Source organism: Lipotes vexillifer, unplaced genomic scaffold (assembly GCF_000442215.2).
Source record: "Lipotes vexillifer unplaced genomic scaffold, Lipotes_vexillifer_v1.1 scaffold1262, whole genome shotgun sequence".
Lineage (NCBI taxonomy): Eukaryota > Metazoa > Chordata > Mammalia > Artiodactyla > Lipotidae > Lipotes > Lipotes vexillifer.
Window position 1 is genome coordinate 604151 of NW_006775022.1, and position 22874 is coordinate 627024.

Below are 22874 nucleotides of genomic sequence, written 5' to 3' on the forward strand. Positions count from 1 at the left end.
CGCCACCCCCGCAGCCTGTCGTGCTAAAGGGCTAAAGGGCACATCTCATTATTGCTGACCTTCTGTCCTTTTGCATCTTAAAGCTCCTAATTGCTTTTCGCATCTGCCCCGGGGAGCAGAGGAGGCCGCCTTGTCTTGTTGGAAGACGTTCTTACATCCTGAAGGAGATCACTTCACCCTCATCAACATTTACAAGGCCTACCAGGACATGGCTCTGAATTCCACCAGCGAACGTAAGTGAACGCTTGGCCTTCTCACAAATTACCTCCCAATTCCACCTTTCCTTCCCCAGACGAAGCTGGGTTGTTATTCGTCCAACACCATTCATCTCCAACCCCCTTGGTCATTTGAGTGGGATGGCACTTGAGGCCCTCAGGCACCCGCAGGTGAGCAGTAGAGACACGCCTCCTGCGCCCACAGAGGGCAGGCCTGCATCCACGGACCGGCCCCCAGCCCAGCAGCCTTCAGAGCGAGCTCACTGGGGACGCAGGGACGGGGGACACAGACTTGCACAGCACGGCTCCTATCCTCTCGGGTCCAGGGAGGAAGGAAAGGAACTGCCATCTGTAAGTGCCCACTGGCCAGAGCTGTGCTTTGTGCCTTTCATAACATGGCATGCTCACTACTGGATGGAGAGAGAATATGGAGCGTTCAAAACAAAACCAACCCCAGCTCCAGGTAATAGTAATGAATAGGCTGATGAGCTGAGGGAGGCTGGACCCTGGCGGAGGAGGGGAGAGGGGCGGGGAGGGCGTCCAGGGGAGAATGGCCTGGTGCAAAGCTGCAGCCTAAGTCCTGGGTGCATCTAAACCACGGTGGGTATGTTCCCGTTCCCAGTGGTGAGGGAACGGAAAGCTCCTCCACGTGAAACTCCTGTGCTGGGCCTTAAAGACAGGAAGGGGGTCTCTAGGGGCAGACGGGGCAAAGCAGTGAGGCGGACACAGCCAGAGGCGAGCTCCCTTCCTACCAGGAGGATTATTCTCACCTTTGTTCTCCACAATGCTGCTTTTACCTCCTTTGCTCCAGCAGATGGTGTGAAAAATGTTTAAAGTGAAAAGTATGACAGCAGTCAGAGTGGCAGAGCAGGGAGTTAGTTTTTCAAAGCTGAGCAGAAAAAGTTGTCAGTGGAGCCAGAAAGTACATGAGGGCCTTGGCATCTTTGGAGGGCAAGCCAGTGGCGGTCGTCGTTGGACCAAGTGCAAGCACTCCTGTGGCTCCAGACGGGCCTGAGTGGACAGGAAGGACCAACGGAGGTCTGCAGCCTGCTCTGCCGAGGCCACATGCACTCGCAGGCCAAGGCAAAACTCTGGGTCCAGCTAATCACAGATGGCAAGAAAGAATAACTTCACACTGATCCAGGGGACTGAATTTCGATACAAAATTTGCAGCTAGGGTAGGCGAGCTTAACTGTGACATCATTAATTCCCAAATCAGCCTAGTAGTAATCCTTTTCTTATAATTAAGTAAAGTATGTGAGATATTTTCATGGATCAGAGGTGTTTGTACTGTAAGCTTTTTCCCTCCCAATTTGATTGAATGTCGTGGGCACGTACATCCTCGCCACACGCACACTGGACAAAATGTTGATCTTGAGACAGTCTCTTCTGCCCCTTATGAGCCAGATGAGGGTGATATATAGTATTGGTCAGCGCTAGGGACCTGCACTTTACAGTTGGTGGGCTCGTGGAGTCCCCCACAGCCACTGCAGGTCCTGCCAGCCAGCACCCTCTCCCTTCCTAGCGGTGCCAGGGACAGCCACTCCCACAGCCACCGGAGGTCCCTGTCCTTGCTGCCTCCCTCGCACTCACTCGTGACAACCTTGTTAGGAGAGGACACAGAGGGACGCAGAGGCAGAGCGCCCTTCCCGCCTGGGCTCTCTCAGTTATGACAAGTCATTTCTAAATAGTCTTTTGTTTGTTCCTTCCTAGACTGTGTTGAAAAGTGGTGTCACGATTACTTCCTCAACTGCTCTGCACTCAGGATGGCAGATGTTATCCGAGCCGAACTCTTAGAAATCATCAAGCGAATCGAGCTTCCTTACACAGAACCTGCTTTTGGCTCAAAGGAAAACACTCTGAACATAAGGAAAGCTCTTCTGTCTGGTTATTTTATGCAGGTAAGAATGGATAAGGCCACCTGTAGTGTGCTCTTTACAAAATTTCACATATTGAGGACATCCTGTCAGAAACCTCCCACTTAGGATGATTATTGTATTGATGTTAACTTTAAAATAAAACTAAAAACCCTTATATGTTATTAAAGATTTAGTACTTAAATATACTTCCCCCTCAGGGGAACGGAGGACTAAACTAGAATGTTCTGTCAGGAAGACCTTTCCCATCGTGGAGGAACTGTTAACAGCGCTCTTTGGCTGAACATACAGTCCCTCATCTCACCTGTTTGCTCCCACGTACCTGGTGATGTAATGCCCAACAAGAAGTAAAGGCAACAGCCCATTTGTTTCTTTCCCAGCGTGGAGGTTGACTAACGTAGCGCCTCTAAACTAAAGCAAGTCACAGAATTAGTATGCACCACCTAAACTCTAAATCACTTTTAATGGAGAGAAAGGACATTTTAGCATGGATTTCCTCATCTGTATGGAAGAAGTAAGGTTACCTGCATCACAGGGTTATCATGAGGATTAAATGAGCTAAAACGTCAAGTGTAAAGCACTGGACATTTGCAAGCGTGGCCCATAATGTGACAGGGAACGTGCTAGCTTTATTTCTCGACCAAAACATTCACCTTTGTAGCTGCACTATTTTGGCATGCTGCCCTGAAATTGATAAAATTAGTTAACATCATCATCATCATCACTGGCTCCAAGTTTTGAGGAAAACATGTTTATGTCTTATTTTCTATATCTTAAACTAGAAAACATGGGCGGCAAATCTGTAGCTTTAACTATTCTGTATGAAGTATTTTGGAATTTTTAAAACAAAATATTTTTGTGTATCGATCTCCATATTAATACAAAATCCTTTTTTCTGTAAAACGCTGCCTTTTAGATTGCTCGGGATGTTGATGGGTCAGGTAATTACTTAATGCTGACGCACAAGCAAGTTGCACAGCTGCATCCCCTTTCTTGTTACTCTGTCACCAAGAAGATGCCAGAGTGGGTTCTCTTCCATAAATTCAGCATATCTGACAACAACTACATCAGGATCGCCTCAGAAATCTCTCCTGAACTGTAAGTTTAACAGAGAAAAAGGGGGTTTCTTTGAATTCATACATGAAGAGCAAATGACAAATTTGGTTTTTCTTACATTTTCAATGTAAGTTTATACTGCTACCAACCTAAATTATGTTGAGAGTACCTACTAAAGGCAGGTCTCTGTAGATGACTAAGAAATACTCACACCTCTTAGATTACAGCATAAAGAGAGAACACAGTATAGAAATGTACAGCAAAGCACGATGCACCTTAAGAGGAACAGGGCCAGCAAGTGCAGACCTTGAGCGTAGCAACCTCTCAAAACAGACAGGCCACTGAGACTGGAGCAAGTGAGGAAGAGAAGGGGTGGAGGCCAGGTTGAAGACAGGCAGGTAGCAGAGGTGTAGGGTATGGGCCACGTAAAGAGTTTGGAGTTGATCCTAAGTGCAGTACAAAGCAATTGGAGACTCCGTTTTAAGCAAGGGTAACCTCTTCTGCATATATCTTAAAGATCCCTCTGGCTGCTAAGTGAATGGGCTATAGGGACAGCAGTGAGAATGGAGACTAGCCTTAGAGGCTGCTGCAGATGCCGGACCCACTGTGAAGGTACCACTACCACTTGGGCAGTGTGACGTTCTAGGCAGGAACCAGGAGTAACTACAGGTGTGTCCAGCTTCAGCAAGTGGATATGGTATGGTATTAGTAAGAGATGCAAAGATACTCCCTCTTATGCACCCAGAGTTCTCCCAAGCACCTGATCTGACCTGTCACAAAACTGTGATGGGCCTTGGGGGAAGTACCCATTCCCCCCAGTGATGAGAGTGGGGGTGTCACTTCCGCTGTGTGGCATGACCCTAGAGGACCCAACTTATCCTAGAAATGCAACTGGATTGTTTCCATGTAAACCACAGAAAGTATTCATTCTACAAAGGCAGACCAAGCCACTGAGAAGTTCAAACTAATCAAAATTCTACAAGCAGATTCTCCAGGCCTGGGAAGTGTCCACTCATGTTTGGTACCTCTCACCAAAAATAATAATAATAATTTTTTGTTTTAAACAGATTTATGCAGTTGGCACCACAATACTATTTCAGTAATCTGCCTCCTAGTGAAAGTAAGGATATTCTACAGCAAGTGATGGATCACCTATCACCCATTTCAACAATGAAAAAGGAACAGAAGATGTGTGAGAAGTGCCCTGAAACTACTGAACAAAGATGCACTATACAGTGACTCTCAAGAACCTTCTACACAAAACTTGATGTGCAATAAATATCCCAAAGGCAGCCCAACAGCTGGTCCACTGGAGTGACGTGCAGACACGCGTGAAGATGGATGTCATACCCCGCAAAGGATAGTCTTGAAAAGAATAAAACTTTTTGCATATTATTTAACAACTAAAAATAGAAGTTTTTATTGAATTACTACTCCATGTTTTTCTTCTTATTGGAAAAGTTTTTAATCAACCATTCTTAATTTGACCAAAATTTTAAAAAGCAAAGATATTTTGTAAATGTGTCACAGACACGGGTGACAGAAGCCTACTTTTTGTAGAGGACCTTAATCTGAATAAAGTCATGAGTTTTTCAGTAAATCTCCACTAAGTCTTCTGGTAATTTTTACAAAAACAAGCCCACCACTGTCCATGGGAAATGGGTTAGACAGAGAGATGTTCCTTCAGTTTATCCATGATTTCATTCATTTTGTCGCTTGGAATTAACATCACAGTTCGCAGGGGCTTCATTGGTGCATCATCAAAGGACCATCGGCCTCCCAGACACGTGTCGCTCTCCTCCTGCACTGAGTAGCTGAACTTCAGGACTGCCTCCTAAGCCGAAGAGCCATAAATGTGAAACTCAGACAAGCTAAAGGCAAAGCCCACTTAACTGATAACAAAAAACACTATGTTTGGCATACGTAGTAAGACTTGACAGCTAAAGGAAGCAAAACACGGAATCAAAGAAGCTCAAATGGGACAGTCAGGCAGACGTTATAAAACACTCACCGAATAGATTTCTAACTTACATGAGGAGTATGGACAGAAGTGTTCCATTTCTAAGAGGGGAACAAGCAGCTAAGTAATATTAACACTACTACCCACCTATATACTGCTTACAATTCTGAAGTCGCTCACATTCATTATCTCATTTGATTCTCAAAATAATCTCATGATACACAAGTGAAATTAAGACTCATAAAATCTGACAGTTAATGAGAAGAATCATCTTTAATGCTGGTCTTACCCATTGTCCCAGCTGCTTCCTTAGCATAAAGCTGTTGTGTGAAGACAGGCAGGTCTGCGTAACCAGCCCATCTTAAAACACCCATTACATACGTCCCTGACGTGGTCTGCCTGAAGTGCTGAGGCACACATTTTTAAAAATTTAATTTTCGCTTATTTACTTCCTGCAAAACAAGGGCAGAGCTGAATGTATAGTGCCTTAGTCTTTAGTGGACACCTTAAAATAAGTGATACCATCCAATCCAGGAAAATATGTCCTCCTGAGAGATGTATTTAACATTTTTGAGAGGAAGGCAGCGTAAGAAAGTAACATGCTCTGGTATCTGGTTGTCTGTCACAGCACAAGCTTTTACAGGGAGAAAGTGCCAGAAATCCCACCAATGGGGTGGCCTCCAGGACTAAGGGCACAGGGCGGCACATGAGCCAGCACCGGGAGAGCGGGGTCCACCCCGTCCTCCACACCGACCAGATAGTGGCTCCAAGCTCCCTCGGACTCAACGTCCCCCATCTGTGCACACAGGCTGACGTTCACCTCCCAGAGCGGTTTGAGAGTAAAGATTTCACAGTAAGCATGTTGTCAGCATGGTAATCCCCCCCCCCCCACTCTCACGGTGTTACTAGCTCCTAGCTGCTGTAGATACGGAAGTTTACAAACAGAAGGACTTTGACATAAAATGGGAGAGCAATAAATCCTGATTATCATCAAGAAAATCCTTATTTACATCTAAACAAAGAGACGGAACAGGATGGGCTTTACCTCATAGAAAAATTCTTCTTCTGCGTTTGCAAACATTAACTCTTCCTTCTTTTGGTTGCTCAGTTTCTTTTTGGAATTGCTTTTTCCTGCTTCCACAAACGTCTTGCTAATCAGAAGGTAGAAGTAACACTTCCCACACGGCTTGTTAGTCTCGTGCGCCTCTGCTAGTTCTTTCCTACGAGGCACACACACACAAGGTTTGGCTGATGGGTGAGGCGAGATCCATCAACAAACCAGAGCACAGAGAAAACCGGTGAGGCCTCTTCTCTGGGTTCTGCTGTGACGCAGGCTTAATGGACAGACATTAGATCTGGATGCTTCTAAAGCAGTGAGTTTTCTTTATGCACCCAGGTGCACAATCAATTGATTGTGGCAGCCCCTTTTATAATAAATGGTATGATGACTCTCAGATTATGCTCTGAGCTGTGGATACACAGCAACTAACAGAGGAATCTCAAGTTCACACGTCACTGCTCTGTTAAAAATACCTAAGAATCTGGATTTTCTAAAACAACAAACATTTAACTGCAGCACACAAAGGCACATGGCCATGACCAATGCCATTACAGCATGTGACCACTACAATCTCCAATCACCACGTCTGGGACTCATTTCTGACCTCCTGCAGGAATGGCCAGACAGATGCCCCAAACTACCACAGTCAATGAGATAGCAATGAAGCCTTTAATTCTTTTCTTCCTTTCTTTAAATCATACAATCACCCTGTGCATCTGACTAAACAAAAATGTAAAGAAACTCAGAACAACCCTCTGCAGCTCTCTTCAATAGAGGATCAGGAGAAAGCAGATCACCCTCTCCTGAAACCAAATAGACATGAGCTCCAGCTGATCAGAAAAAAAGACAACGCAAAACAAAAAGAAGGACTTTGACATAAAATGGGAGAGCAATAAATCCTGATTATCATCAAGAAAATCCTTATTTACATCTAAACAAAGAGACGGAACAGGATGGGCTTTACCTCATAGAAAAATTCTTCTTCTGCGTTTGCAAACATTAACTCTTCCTTCTTTTGGTTGCTCAGTTTCTTTTTGGAATTGCTTTTTCCTGCTTCCACAAACGTCTTGCTAATCAGAAGGTAGAAGTAACACTTCCCACACGGCTTGTTAGTCTCGTGCGCCTCTGCTAGTTCTTTCCTACGAGGCACACACACACAAGGTTTGGCTGATGGGTGAGGCGAGATCCATCAACAAACCAGAGCACAGAGAAAACCGGTGAGGCCTCTTCTCTGGGTTCTGCTGTGACGCAGGCTTAATGGACAGACATTAGATCTGGATGCTTCTAAAGCAGTGAGTTTTCTTTATGCACCCAGGTGCACAATCAATTGATTGTGGCAGCCCCTTTTATAATAAATGGTATGATGACTCTCAGATTATGCTCTGAGCTGTGGATACACAGCAACTAACAGAGGAATCTCAAGTTCACACGTCACTGCTCTGTTAAAAATACCTAAGAATCTGGATTTTCTAAAACAACAAACATTTAACTGCAGCACACAAAGGCACATGGCCATGACCAATGCCATTACAGCATGTGACCACTACAATCTCCAATCACCACGTCTGGGACTCATTTCTGACCTCCTGCAGGAATGGCCAGACAGATGCCCCAAACTACCACAGTCAATGAGATAGCAATGAAGCCTTTAATTCTTTTCTTCCTTTCTTTAAATCATACAATCACCCTGTGCATCTGACTAAACAAAAATGTAAAGAAACTCAGAACAACCCTCTGCAGCTCTCTTCAATAGAGGATCAGGAGAAAGCAGATCACCCTCTCCTGAAACCAAATAGACATGAGCTCCAGCTGATCAGAAAAAAAGACAACGCAAAACAAAAAACACTTAGGCACCAGAAGTACAATATGAGTATTAGCTGAGGAGTATGTGAGTAAAACTAAAAAGCAATGCATCTATAAAGGAAAAATGGGAAACCTAAAGGTCTTCAGACTGTAGTTACATTCGCACCAACTATTTCCAGGGAGATCACAAAGAAGTGCCATGACCTCTGAGAAATCATATTCTGTAAAGCCTGGGGGCCTGCCTGTAATTTTATCCTCCTCTATTTCAAAGCACAGGCAATGCCAATTCTTAGCCCTTCTTACATTTAAAATATTCTTGTAAACTTAAAACTCCTGAATTAAAGAACAAAATAACAAACCCTGAGAAGCCAGAGATGCAGTATCAGGACCATGGCTGCATTAGTCATAAAATATCCCAGTGGAATTTAGGAGTTGTACTGTTTGTTATTGTTGTAATTATTCAACATTTTATTTGTGTTACAGAAATCTATCTGTGAAGAGGGTTAAAAGCTTTAGTCAAATGGAGGTAAAAAGTCTATATGAAACTCAACAATTTTTATACCATTTAAATCTCTAAGATTATTAAGCCTACTATCACAATATTCCTAAGTAATTAAAACTCTTTTAAAAAGCCAATTATTAATAATGCATGCATCTCACAGGCACTCTCACCACTCATGCTTAAACCAAGGGCAGAACTCTTTCTATACCAACATATTCCATTTGAATCACATTTCTGAATCCACTTGGGGAAAAAACTACCGTTCAAAGGCATTTTCCAAAGTGTCTTACTGAAGCTGTTGGTACATGGGCAGCGCAATCTGTGCAGGAACGTTAATGAATCTTTCACTCAGCAGAAAGCCCACAGGCCTGGTGGCGTCATTGAAAAGCCTGTCCAGCTGTTCAACCATCCTCTTTTCACAGTTCTTCTCGCAGAGGCGTAAAATAAACTCTTTAATTTGTTCAGCAAACGGGGTACCCTAGAAAGCAAAGAGAAGGCTCACTTTTTATTACAGGCCATCACGTACAGGAGAAAACTCCAAAGTGAGAGCTATCACTTTTTATCTTACAGGTAAGGGCAGTTTTCTGCCAAAACCTTTAAAACCTTATATGCCGTCAGTGTTGATTGCTTAAGTATTTCTCTAAAGTAACTACACCTGGTTATTTACCATCCCATAATCAAGGGTCAGAGAAGGTTATACTAACACTCAGACATACTGGGATGGAAATTCTAATCCATCTCATAAAGACAGATGGAAGTAACTGGAAAAGTTCAATTAAAAATTACAATAAAGTATAGCCTGCATCTTATTCTAAGGAGGGGAAGCTGCTGGCTGTTTATTAGAACTCATCAATGAGTCAATAAAAAGTAATGAATGAAAATACAGATAAATGTCAGTAAGGGTCCTCAACTTCAGAAGTCAAAACAGCTGCAGAGACAGCAAAACAGCTCCTGTGTCAACACCAACATCAGGACACCCATTCCTGAAAAGCCAGGTGACGATTCTCTACACCACAGGCAGAATGACTTTAACTGGGTACACAGTATTCAAAAGAAAACAAAAACACCTTCATACTGAAAAAAGGATTACAATAAGATTTCACAAGAGCACACATATTTATAGTTAATATCATGGTCTGATATAAAAGATACTTTTACCATGCATTAAATAAAATTAACTCCTGAGGGTTTGGCCTAAGGAATAACCATTCTGATGCCAGTCAGGGAAACCAACCTTCCTTTCAGTTAAATTTAAAAGGCTTATGAAACCAAAAATCCCATCTTCATCCACATCATCATCGCTGTCTTCTGAAACATCCGTTTGCTATTTTAAAAAGAAAAAAAATTAACTTTATATTTGGTTGGAAAGAAGTGCAATCAATACCAAGTCTTGGAATCCAGGCCTCGTTTATCTTTCCACTTTTCAAACGATAACTTTGTTTTACTGTCATCACCTCAGAAAAGCACCGTGGGCTAAAATTGTGTGTCTTGTTCACATCACTTTACCTCCCTTGATTCTGTCCTCTTCTTACATTCTGGATGATCTTCTGCTCTAAATTTCTTTTTACTAGACTCTTAAGACATTTTCCTCAATGTCTTATAAATCCAGAACAGATAAGACCTCATGAAGGAAACCATTTTAGTCTGTTTTCTAAGCGGTCTGGCTGGAGCCAGCCCAGCCTTGTTTCTCTGTGGGTCCACCACACTGTCTCACCTAAAACCCATGCTTCCTGAGCACCGGCTGGTCCCCACGACTGGGGAAGGGGAGCAATGCCTCCGTGTGAATGGGTAGGAGAGAAGAAAACACTGGGGAAGGGGAGCAATGCCTCCGTGTGAATGGGTAGGAGAGAAGAAAACGAGGGCAAGAGAGGAAATGAGGAATCGAGAAAACAGAACTAAGAGTGAGATGCTTGACCCCACCTTGAACTTCCTGGCTCGGCTGTACTCGACTCGACGCATAGTCCACATTTTCTTTTACCCGTTGCTTGTTTGCTTGTCCCAGCTGTAAACTCATCTGGCAGCATCCCCGGCCCCCAGCACAGAGCCAGGCCAGACTAAGTCCTTGGGGAGCAAGTGCTGAATGAATGAAATAAAATGAGGCTGCTGCTCTTCCGCCGAAGGACAGCAGGGACCCAGGACGGCCCGTCTGTCCCTGAACTTGTTCTGTGCGAAGCGGCACCAGCACCACGGGCTCAGCCAGGTGCGGTCAGCAGCGCCAGAGCGCCCCCCGGTGGCCAGGGCCTCAGGGCAGGAACAGAGAGCGGAGCGGAGCCTGCCCGTGGGGCAGAAGCAGACAGAGCTGCGGGAGGGGCCTGGGCTCCCCGGAGGGAGGACGCGGCTCCCGGATCCAAGCTGACAGTGCCACAGAGGGGGCCTCAGGCGAAGGGGCAACCAGGCTTCACAGCAGAACACTTCCACTGAAGCTGGCGGTGCGGGAACACGAAGTGGGGGCGGCTGCGGCGAGGCCCCGAAGGCCTGGGTCACCGCCAGAGCGGCTGCCAGATGCGGGAGAAAGGCCTCGAGCTCAGCAACGCAGCAGGGCGCCGAGGCAGCTCAGGAGAGACTGACGCAGTCCCGGCGAGAGGACCAAGGGCATGTCAAGGGCATGTCGGCTCTAGGAGGAGAGGGCAGAGGAGCGCAGAACGCACTGCGTGAACCCGCCCTGGTCCTGCGAGAGCAGCACCGCAGCTCCCGTGCACATCAGAGGACCCCCGGCCACCGTGGCAAAACTTGCGTGGTGCCGACGGACAGAAAGCCGGGGCAGGGAGGCCCCCCAGTCTGAAGCCCTGAGACCCCCAAACCCCCCGTCGGTGAAAAGCAACGAGCATCCCGGAACCCACTCGGCCTTCCTCCCCCTGGACAGGCCGCCAGGCGCGCCCCGCCGCCCCGCCCCGGCCTAGCCCGAGGCCTGCCCCTCCCAGCCCACTCCTTCCCTCTCCCGGGCCTCTTCACTCAACACAATTCTTCGTGGCAGCCGAGTTCTGAGCAACCCGCTGCATGACACCCGGGCCCTGAGACTCCAGCCTCGCGCCAGCCACGCACACGCAGTCCCCAGCCCACCTCCCCTTCCCTCGGAATAGCCTTCTCTAGAAGAGTCCAAATCCCCCCAGTTCCAAAGCCTCCAGAGAAAGCTCTGGCAGTCCCTGTCCTAGGAACAAGAAGCCTGGGTCCCTGGGACACCTCAGGTGTCTCTGTGGAAGCCAAGGAAGCCATAATTGTAATTTAGACTTATTTGTGTAATTATCCAATGAAAGGCTGAATCCCCCGACTAGAGAATAAGCTTTTTCAAAAATAAAAGCAACCGCTTCTCATCGGTATGCATCAGGTCTCGGGACACTAATCAGCTAGAGCTCACGTGTGTCTGATGACAGAGCAGGCAGCTGCTTCCCCCACCGCGCGAACAAAGGGATGCTACCGAGGTGTCGCCCTCTCATCTTCCTGACGTTGTGTGCTACGGGTTCTGAATGTTGGCATCAGGTCTGAAAAGCGTCTGTTGTATTTAGTAATGAAGATGTTGGTGATCCCATCAGTTTCAGGACATCGAGAGTGTTGGGGGTAAAAGCCAGATTAAGGTGTTTAGGAGAGGAGGTGGAAACCAAATGCAAAATATCTTTCAAGAATTTTGGCTTTGAAAACCAAGTGAGATGGCTGAAGGTGAGGTCGTTTGAGTGGATGGAACCTTAGACTGAGGTGGAGTTGTTTATTTTGCTTTTTTACAATAAGCTAGACGATAGGTGCTGGGAATTGGGAATAGAAAAGAAGACTTCAACGGGGACAGTTACGCATACAGAGTACAAGCCGTGCGCCAGATGCTGTTCTAAGCATCTTCTCTCGTTCACCACCCCCCCACACCTACGAAGCAGGCACCATCCTCATCGTCAGAGATGCCCGTGGAGAAAGATGAAGGTCACCGTGCAGACTGTATTTTCCACAGAAGGCTGAAGCGATTTTTCCTATCCCACATTCTCTTCTGACAAAGTGACCCAGACACTCCTCCCGCTGAGGGGGGCGATCCACGCGCCCTCCCCTTGGACCTGCACAGGCCATCACGTCTGCTGATCAAATGAATGAATGGAAATCACCCGGTAACATAAGATGCTCTGCACTTCTGCCTGGCTCTCTTGGGTAGGGAGGCCCACACTACAGAGACTGAGGCCCATGGTTCCAGCTGGGCTCCCAAAACAGACACAGGAGTGAACCATCTTGCAAGGAAATCTGCCAGCCCCATGCTGAGCCTCTGCAGCTAATGTGCCCGGAGCGAATACGAGCTGTCCTCACTGAGCTCTGTCCAAAGTGCAGAGTCACGGGCCAAACAGAGTACTGTTGCTGTCCTAAGACTCGAAGCTGCAGGGCAGTCTGTCAGGCAGCAGAAGAAATGTAGAGCCAGCGGAGGGTACACGCAGAGGCGGGATTCGTCCCAGGCCTGCTCCCTCTTCCTCCAAGTGCCACGCCCTGCTTTGCATGACACCACTCAAGGCTTTCCCCCTTTTCCCTCTCCTGTCACTCCTGAGTCTCCTTGGCAGGTTCTGCCACTTAGCTCATCCCCCCAACTAACGCTGTTATGACCAGACTCTGTCCCTGCCCTCCCTGGACAACTTCAACTACTCCCACGACTTCGGTGACCATTTATGTGCTGAAAATGTCCCAGTCTCCAGCTGCTGCACAACATCTCACTTGCATGTATCACAGGCAAATCAAACGCAAAATGTACAAATCCAAACTCGTGTTCCCCTCTTAACCTGATCCTCCTCCATGCTTGCTACCTTGGTCCTCCAGCCAGACACTAGGGTATCATCCTCAACTCCTTTTCCACTCACTCTCAGACCCAACCATTCATTAAGCCCCGTCCTATTTCACCTCCCCAATATCTTCTGAATCAGCCCACTACTCTCCCTATCCGCTGCCACAACCTAGATCACTGCATTTAATAACCCTGAATTGCTGAGATGGCCTTCTAACCAGTAATACTTTCCAATTTGAGTTTCGGGCCTACCTGCTATAAAACAGGAGGAACTTAGGATAAAGAACTAATTTAATCAGAATAAACACAACTGTCCTGCTTACCTTAATCACACTCCCGATATGGTTCTGTTGAATTAAGAGATCTGTTAGTTCTGCAGTGTTCACAGGAGCTTTTAGGAAAAGCTAAGAGGAGAAAAAAATACATATTTTAAATTAAAACCAAAGTATGGGACTTCCCTGGTGGCAGAGTGGTTACGATCCCACCTGCCAATGCGGGGGACATGGGTTTGAGCCCTGGTCCGGGAAGATCCCACATGCCACGGAGGAGCTAAGCCTGTGCACCACAACTACTGAGCCTGCGAGCCACAACTACTGAGCCCATATGCAACAACTACTGAGCTCGAGATCCACAACTACCGAAGCCTGCGCGCCTAGAGCCCGTGCTCCGCAACAAGAAGCCACCGCAATGAGAAGCCCGCGCACCGCAACGAAGTGCAGCCCCCGCTCGCCGCAACTAGAGAAAGTCCGCGCACAGCAACGAAGACCCAACGCAGCCAAAAATAAATAAATAAAAATAAATAAATCTATTAAAAAAAAAACTAAAAAAAATAAAACCGAAGTATGATTTCTAATAAAACTTCTAATTTCCATATTCAAATAAAAATAAAGAAATTTCAATGATTTGACCAGGAAGATGACCCAGAAAAGCAATCCCAAGAGGAAAGAAAAGCCGGAGCAAATCAAAGCAGTCAAGGCACAGAAATTTGAGACGAGGCAGAGTTGGTGGTAATACAGGAGGTCTTGGGGAGGGGAGCGGACAGGGAGAAGAGAGGGGAGGAGGGTGGACTGGACACTGGAGGCTCTAAAGGGTGGCGAACCAAAGCCATCTTATGTGGAGTAAAGGAATACGGAGAAGCAGCAAGCCTGCTGCTTGTGGCACCAGATGGTGGAATCAGTGACAGGGCCATTATGTGAGAATTCCTTTAACCCCACAAAGCTTAGAAATGAATTAGAGAAAAACAGACTAATAGCTCAAGTAATTAAAATATGAAAGGGAGAGTATTTTAGAACACAGAATACTTAAATATTTTCATCAAAGGAAGGGGTCTGGGAGCAGAGGCACAAATAGGGAAGTTAGCCCTGGAAAAGAAAACAATTCTTCCTTCCAGGCAAAGTGGAGAGGGTAGGAATGGGAATTCTAAAATAGAAAAAATGAAATCTGACAGAACTTATATTGAATGGCCTGGAATTTCTTAGAAGAGCAAATGCGTGTGTAATGAATAAAAGACAATACCTGCTGCAGTAATTTCTTAATTCCGTCGTAATCATTATCTGAGATAGAATAAGCTTCGAATTCAATATTCACTTCCTGTAAACGACACACAAAATAGGTCATCATACATAACTCACTAAGATAATTCAGGCATTATCTTCCCTCCCCACCTCATTCTTTTTGGCTCTATCTCCATTTATGGAACATGCCAGAAAAAGGACAAGAAGAAGAAAATGTTACCAAAATAACTATAACTGCCTAGGCTTCAAAATAAGCAAACACTGCCAAGACTGCCATCTGCACAGATGATAAAGCACCTTCACACCATCTCCTCATTTGAAACAAAAGCCTGAGAAGAACAAAGCATTCAGAGTGACCTAGTTTTGATGCTGAGAAAGTCTGTTCTGGATAAAGCAAATGAGGAATTATTATTTACGTGACTGCAGTAAGAGTGAGCAAAGAACAAAATCACTTCAAAAGTGCCTGGCATTGCCTAGAGCTTGATTCAGCCCATGGATTTGAGGCCACGCTTCATTCACTGGACAAGAATTTACTGAGTATCCCTCTGTACCAAGCACTGTGCCAGGCACTCAAGATGAAAAGGTGAGCAAAGCAGACATGAAAGATCATGCCCTCCTGGAGCTTACGGTTTAGGTGGGAATACAGACATTAAGGAAATAGTCATGGAAATAAATATAAGCTTACAATTATGCATGCTATAAAACACAGGTGAATGGTGCTATAACAGCTTAAGAAATAGGAGGTTGGAAATTCAGGAAAGGCTTCCCTTAGAGAAGTGACACTTGAGCTGGGAACCTAGGACCAGTAAAGAGAGTTCCTGGCACAGCACAGACGAAGGCCCTGAGGCAGGAGGAAATATGGTGAGTACAAGTAACTGAAAGGTGTGTGTAGCGAGGCTCCCTGATCTATCTCTGTAAAACAACAATAATAACAGACTCTAAGAAGCAATGCCACTGAAATATTCCATAAATAAATGAAAGGATTACTTCACTCCAAAAAAAAAAAACTTAAAGGCTTTTAAGTGCTAAATAAGATCAGTCCTTGAGGATTCTAAATCATGCATTATTAGTATTACTATTATTGCTGGAGGGTAGATTCTCACAAGCAGAATTACTAAATCAGAGGAATTATACACATTTTAAAGTTTTGATGTTGTCAAATGGCCCTCCAAAAAGGGTGCATCAATTTACAGTCCCACCAGCAGTATATGTAAGTGCCTATTTTCTTACACTATCATCAGTGACGGTTACTACACAAATTTCCAACCACTGGCAAACTGATAGATTATCCATGTTAACGCAAGAAGCGCTGAGTTCTATAACCCGAAGTTAGCAAAAGCCAGTTAAAGATCTAAATAAAAAATGGTGAGACCACATTTAAGGCAAGGGGCCAAAGTAAAGAGCTGCTTTGTAAGGGAAAGCTCTGTCCCACAGAAAGTATATCATATACCCACACCACAATCACAGCACTAATCCTGCACCCATGCTTGCCCTGCTCATGTTTATCTCTGACTTTATTCCCCCATCACTCTCTTCCTTATTCTGATCCCGCCATATTAGCTGTCTCTCTGTCCAATAACCATGAGGACTTTGGGTTTTCATACAAATGAAATGGGAAGCCATTGGAGCGGTCAGAGCAGGGAAGTGAGAACAGATCTACATTTTTTCTTTTTGGCCGTGCAGTGCGGCACGCAGGACCTTAGTTCCCAGACCAGGGATCAAACCCATGCCCCCTGCAATGGAAGTGCGAGGAATCTTAACCACTGCACAGCCAGGAAAGTCCGCAGACCTACATTTTTAAAAGATCTTTCTGCTGTGGGTGGAGGAGAGATTGTAAGGGAACAAGAATGCGAAAAGGCATGCCAGTTAAAAGTTACTACAGAAGTCCAGGCAAGAGATGGTGGAAGGGTGGACTTTGACCATTGCAGAATCACTGATGAGAAACGTCTGGATACTGAAGGTAAAGCCAACAGAATTTACTGATGCGGGATGAGGAAAAGGGAGGAATTACAGTTAACTTTCGGGTTTTGGATTTGAGCAGCTGGTGAATTTAGCAACCATTTATGTAAGCAGATATGTTAGAGGGTCCCTGAGAAAAAGAACCAGGAATGGCTTTCTTGAGAGAGTCCTAGTTCCTCCTCAAATGATATCCCTAATATCTGAGTTCTGCAGGAACTCAGGCCTCCACCCAGGTGGAGGACCGGATGATGCTGCTGACCCTCCAGGCTTCAATCAGCTAAAGCTTGGACTCCGTTGACCTTTGCCCCAATTTTATGCTGAATTCGCCTCTGCCCAAGCCCCCTCATGAATATGCACGTACCCTTAGCTTAAAACAGCAGCGTTGCTGTTTGGGGGAGACACTGCTTTGGGAAAGACTCCCGGTGTGCTCCTTACTTTTGCTGCAAGTAAGAAATCCTTCCTCCTCCTAATCGTCAGCTTGGTTGTGCTTACTGGCTCGATCACCCACCAAGAGATGAACCCAGTTTTCAGGTAACATTTAGAGAAATGGCAAAGATTAGGATCAGGGGCATAAATTACCCAATTCTGCCCGGCGGGTGTTAAGTTCGGGGCTACCTATTAGCCATTCCGGGGTCTTCAGGACCTTTCCGTCCTAATTATTCATTCAACAAGTGTTCACTGCCTCTAATGCCAGGCTCTACGGTAGGAGCCAGTTCTAGGAGAACATATCACCAGGACCTGGTCTGAGGAGCAGAAAGGACAGCTTAGTTGAGATCTGACCAAGGAAGGGAAAACACTGCAGGAAAAACGCAGCGCGCAGAGAGGAGGAGGAGGCTGGCCTTCAAGAAACGGGAAGGCGGCCGCCATGAGGGAGGCAGGCACCGCGAACCCGGCGGGGGGGCTGCGCGGGGAGGGCAGAGGATGAACTCGGGGCCCCCGGCGGCCCAGAAGGATTTGGGGCTTTAGCCTGAGAACTAAAAAAGGCCACCGAGGACGGTGCCGTTGCGGCGGTGGGAGGGCCCACGCACCCGGCCGGGACAGGACTTTTGAAAATAACTTTCTGTGGCTGCAATATGTAAAAGACCGAAGTGGAACCTGAGTGAGAACCTTTTCTCACCTCCAGTTTCTGCTTAAGGACCCTCAGGTACGGGGAAGTCGCTACTCCAAGCAGCTCACACACTCACATGGCTTTGGTTGTTGGAAAGTTTTTTCCCAGACATAAGCCAAACCGGGGTCGCGCGTGTTTCTCACCTCATTGACGACCTCGTCGTCTTCATCCTCCTCTTCGTCACTGTCTTCGTTGTCTTCGTCCTCATCCTCGAGTTCATCATCCTCGTCCTCATCGCGCGGAACCGAAAACCCGCCGTCCAAGGCACGCCGCTTGGGCCTGGACGCCATGCTGCCGGCCCCACTGCGCCTGCGCAACTTCCATGAGCCCGCCCTTCCGGGCCCACCCATTACAAGCGGAGGGGGTACAAGGTCACGAAGAACCTCGGGGCGGAGTCGGCGTCAACCCCACTGCCCCGGTGGATTCCACAGCCTTGATACCTAAGAGTCAAGTCCAATCTGGGGTCCTGTCTTGGCCCTTTCTTCCTCCTTCCATCCATTCTCAAGCCTTTCCAAGGTTCTCTCTCCCCTTCGCGCAGTGGTTCGACCCATCTCCGCCAGGTATCGGGGTCCTGGGTGTCGGTGCGCATGCGTGAGCTCCAGCTGAGCGAGGCCGGGGCTCCACGACCCCTGGCGCAAGTGCTGGTGCTTGGGGCCCGGGGAGGGCCGTCGCCATGGCAGCGCCGGCCACGCGGTGAGGGGGCCGCCCTCCCGGCTGGTAGCTCCCGGAGCCTCGCTATCTGCTGGTGGGAACCGTGCGATTCCGCCCCCGACTGGGCGCCTGCCGAGTCCCTCACCAGCCAGACGAGGTAGGTGTCGCCCGCGCGCGGTACCGACGACTACGCGGCGTTCCGCAGGGGCCAGCCTGCCGCCCTGCCGGTGTATGACGAGTCGGGAGCGGAACCCGGAGGCCAGTGCTGGCCTGGGTGCTGGGCCGTAGTCCGCGGGCAGTGGTCGGCCCTGAATGGAAGGTCGCCGGATCTGTGCAGATGCCCTCACGCCTGGTTAAGGCCCAACCCTGCGGGCGTGCCCCAGCACGGTCGGTGGCACAGCCTTGTCAGTGATGAATGAAACCGATCCTGAGCTCATTTCTCAATCTGAAAGTTTAAAGTCAGGGATCAACCTTGTATGCTTCAGGGCCAGTGGGGATTTCTAAATTAGACCTGAGCCTCCTTGGAGAGAGCAGAGTGCAGGGGACTTTGGCAAGGTAGAGAGCGTGTACCGGGCAGCTGCTGCCAGCTGTGGCCGAGTGGAAATGCCGCCCAGTGTGGTCAGTTCTCACATTTCAACAGAACCTGGAGTTCTGGACTTTTACCAAAAAAATCTTGATTTGTAAAACTTGTGCCAAATAAAATTCATCTACCGGTCAGGTTTACCCCACACACTGCCAGTTTGCAGCCTGTTGTAAAGAATACTATTTGGAGAGAAAGTCACAAATTAGAGAAGACATCTGCTTTCTGAGAGTGAGGTCTATGGCTTTCCTTTTTTTCTGTCTGTAAAATGAGGAGAGTAGGTTGGATGAGTGTGACTGCAAAAATGGAATGAGCTGTCCCCAAGTTGTGAGATTGGATGTTGGAGAAGTTTAAGCAGAAGTGTGATAACCTCTCAATGATCCTTCAGCAGCAGGAAATGGAAGCAGGATACCATAAGGGTCCTGAGAGCCAGAGTCCCCATGATTGTGTTCTGTGAGTTCTGTCTTTCCTAGCAGTCTTGCCTACCAGGCCACAACATGGAATATAATATGTGTAAACATCAGGGCTTCACATATGATGGCATAGCTTAAAATGGCCCCTTTGGGTCCTATAACAATGTAAAAACATCTTCCAATAATGCACGAGAGAGATAGCTGTAAAGAAAGACCTATAAAAGGCTAAAATTAGAAAAAGACTCAGAAGACACTGTGCCAGCCTATCAATAGAGCTGCACTGAAATGTCATGGGTGATTTTTTTCCCTGTTTCTCTATACTTTTTTGTGGTAAAAATACACAGAACATAAAATTTACCATTTTAAGCAAGTGTCCAGTTCAGTGGCATTAGGTATGTTCACATTTTTGTGCAACCGTCACCACCATCCCTCTCTAGAGAATTTTCATCTTGCAAAACAAAATTCTGTACCCATTGAACACTAACCCTGCAATCTCCCCTACCCCAGTCCCTGGAAAGTGGTTTTCCTTCTCTATGAATTTGTCTATTCTAGGACTTCGTATAAGTGGATCATATAGTATTTATCCTTTTGTGGCTGGCTTGTTTCACTTAGCATAATGTCTTCAAGCTTCATCTTTGCCATCACATGAGTCAGAATTTCCTTCCTTTTTAAGGCTGAATAATATTCCATTGTATTTATTTTTGTTGTTATCCATGGATGGACACGGGTTGCTTCCACCTTTTAGTAATTGTAAATAATGCTGCTATGAATGTGAGTGTACAAATACCTGTTCAAGTCCCTGCTTTTAATTTTGGGGGGCATATATTCAGAAGTGGAATTGTTGGATCGTATAGGAATTCTATTTTTAATTTTTTGAGGAACTATACTTTTTTGTATTTTGCAAATTTTCCACAATAAGCATGTATTGCTTTGATATGAGAAGTTGGGGAAAGCCTTACTTTGTGCCCTCGGATTAGTACCCAGTGTTGAGCTCATGGTCAGAGTGTGAATGAGTAGCAAATGCGAATAAGTGGACTACCGTGGTTTTGTCATTCAAGAAAATATGGTACTGACCCCAGGGAGCTTCGCTCAGTCAGAGACTAGATTGCTGACCTGCTGGCCCAATCTTCACCTTCAGCTCAGAATTTATCTTAAAGGAGCAGAGAGGTGGTAGCAAGTGCTTGGGAGAATGGGGATGGGCTCCAGACTTCACCTGGAAAGAGGTGGAACTTCACCTCTGCCACGTACTGTGTTGTGTGACCTTGAGCCTGTTACCCAACCTTCAGAGTTTTGGTTTCCTCTTCTGTAAAAAAGGAATAATAATACCTTCCTTGCTGGTTTAAATGAAGATTAAGATCTTGCGTGTAAAATGCTTAGCCTGGTAAATCACACAGAGTATGTGCTGGGTAAAAAGGTGGCTGCTGTTATTGCTGATCTCAGAGCAGCAGGACATGGTTAAAAAGTGTGGGTTTGAGGTGTGGCTCTTTCTTACCAGCAAAGAGGCCTTAATCAAGTCAGTTCCCTGTCTCTTTAAGGAAAAGTGACCATCCCCCCTGCTCAAAAGTCGCTGGGTAAATCTAAAGTGCGGACAAATATTACTGAGCATCTACTATGGGGAAGAAAGTCCCTCAGAAAAGCCAGTGGTTCAGAGGACCCAGCCCATTTTACAGATACAAGAATTGAGACCAAGAGGAGAACAGCATAGACCAGAACCCAGCTTTCAGCCCCTCTAGCACAAGCTTCTTCCACTCCACCAGTACTCTCGTCAAAGTTCAAAGTGGCTCACATACAATCCTCCTTGTCTAAGGAGAATACCCCTGCCTCTCCTGTTCCTGCCTTCCTCGTATTGCTGCAATACAGGTAACAGGTGTCGACTGAAAAACAAAAACAAAGTCCATGCAACAGGGCTTCCCTGGTGGTGCAGTGGTTAAGAATCCACCTGCCAGGGCTTCCCTGGTGGCGCAGTGGTTGAGAGTCCGCCTGCTGATGCAGGGGACGCGGGTTCGTGCCCCGGTCTGGGAGGATACCACATGCCGCGGTGCGGCTGGGCCCGTGAGCCATGGCCACTGAGCCTGCGCATCTGGAGCCTGTGCTCCGCAACGGGAGAGGCCACAACAGTGAGAGGCCCGCGTACTGCAAAAAAAAAAAAGAAAAGAAAAGAATCCACCTGCCAATGCAGGGGACATGGGTTCGAGCCCTGGTCTGGGAAGATCCCACGTGCCACGGAGCAGCTAAGCCCGTGTGCCACAACTACTGAGCCTGCGCTCTAGAGCCTGTGAACCACAACTAATGAAGCCTGCACGCGTAGAGCCCGTGCTCTGCAACAAGAAAAGCCACCGCAATGAGAAGCCGGCGCACCACAACGAAGAGTAGCCCCCTCTTGCTGCAGCTAGAGAAAGCCCGCGCACAGTAACAAAGACCCAACTCAGCCAAAAATAAATAAAAGAAAATAAGTTTATTTTTTTAAAAAAAACGTGCAGCATGAGAGCTGTGAGTTCAGTTTCATTTGGGGCTTACTGAGGACTATAGCCCAGGAGACAGCCTTTCAGATAGCTTGGAGGAGCTGCTCGGAAGAGGTAGGGGGGAGGTCAGCAAATATATGATTCTGGTAACGGGGGTCCATGCAATCAAGCACACACATCGGTAGAAGGCTGCTGCTAGTCACAAGGAGCTGACATCTCCGTTAATGTTTTTAGTGCTTTTATAGGTATGAGAAGATGCAAGAAATTGGGTTCATAAAATTTTCTCCTGAAAATATCTAACTATTTGAAGGCCTGTTCTGCCAGATTTTCCAGAGCTCAGAGTGCCTCATTCCTGATCTCTGCCCTGAACTCCTTTCAGGGTGTGTCAAAGGTCAGCGACTGCAATGGCTGGTAACTCATTCTTGTAGAGGCAGAGGGCGAATGACATTCTTCAGTTAGCACAGGAGTTTCTTACAGCAGGGAGCTTTCAACTTGGTCACAGAAGTGCAGGGAGAAATGAATTCCCATGCTGTATTTCCACCACACTTGCAGCTTCAATCTGGATGAGACTGTATTCTTTTCCCAGAGCTGCCCTATCAGAGTACCACAACCTAGATGTCATAAACAGCAGAAATGTACTGTCTCGGGCTTCCCCGGTAGCGCAGTGGTGAAGAATCCGCCTGCCAATGCAGGGGACACGGGTTCCAGCCCTGGTCCGGGAAGATCCCACATGCCAGGGTGCAACTAAGCCCATGCACCACAACTACTGAGCCTGCTCTCTAGAGCCTGCGAGCCACAGCTACTGAGCCTGTGTGCCGCAACTACTGAAGCCCATGCGCCTAGAGCCCGTGCTCTGCAACAAGAGAAGCCACCGCAATGAGAAGCCCGCGCACCGCAGCAAAGAGTAGCCTGCCGCTTGCCGCAACTAGAGAAAGCCCATGCACAGCAACGAAGACCCAACGCAACCAAAAAT

The 22874-nt window shown here is 47.0% G+C and overlaps 3 protein-coding genes across 3 annotated transcripts in view; 2 read left to right on the forward strand and 1 right to left on the reverse strand.

Annotated features, from left to right (window-relative positions):
• Positions 1 to 4748, forward strand: part of DHX32 (DEAH-box helicase 32 (putative)) — a 43039-nt gene extending 38291 nt beyond the window's left edge. Inside the window, exons 8-11 of the mRNA XM_007449631.1 lie at positions 84 to 233; positions 1929 to 2116; positions 3009 to 3190; positions 4216 to 4748. Of these exons, the coding sequence (XP_007449693.1) occupies positions 84 to 233; positions 1929 to 2116; positions 3009 to 3190; positions 4216 to 4387 (692 nt within the window). The 3' untranslated portion in view covers positions 4388 to 4748. The remainder of the gene's footprint in view (positions 1 to 83; positions 234 to 1928; positions 2117 to 3008; positions 3191 to 4215) is intronic.
• Positions 4538 to 18091, reverse strand: BCCIP (BRCA2 and CDKN1A interacting protein). Its single transcript, XM_007449629.1, has 7 exons — positions 17939 to 18091; positions 14730 to 14804; positions 13538 to 13618; positions 9708 to 9797; positions 8764 to 8951; positions 7133 to 7307; positions 4538 to 4982 (listed from the first exon to the last, which is right to left on the reverse strand). Exons 1-7 carry the CDS (start codon positions 18083 to 18085, stop codon positions 4812 to 4814), a joined length of 927 nt encoding a protein of 308 aa, XP_007449691.1. The 5' UTR covers positions 18086 to 18091; the 3' UTR covers positions 4538 to 4811.
• A 303-nt stretch (positions 18092 to 18394) lies between these two features.
• The window catches only part of UROS (uroporphyrinogen III synthase), a 34156-nt gene continuing 29676 nt past the window's right edge, over positions 18395 to 22874 (forward strand). The window contains exon 1 of the mRNA XM_007449632.1: positions 18395 to 18603. The gene's annotated coding sequence lies outside the window, so the exon portion shown is untranslated. The remainder of the gene's footprint in view (positions 18604 to 22874) is intronic.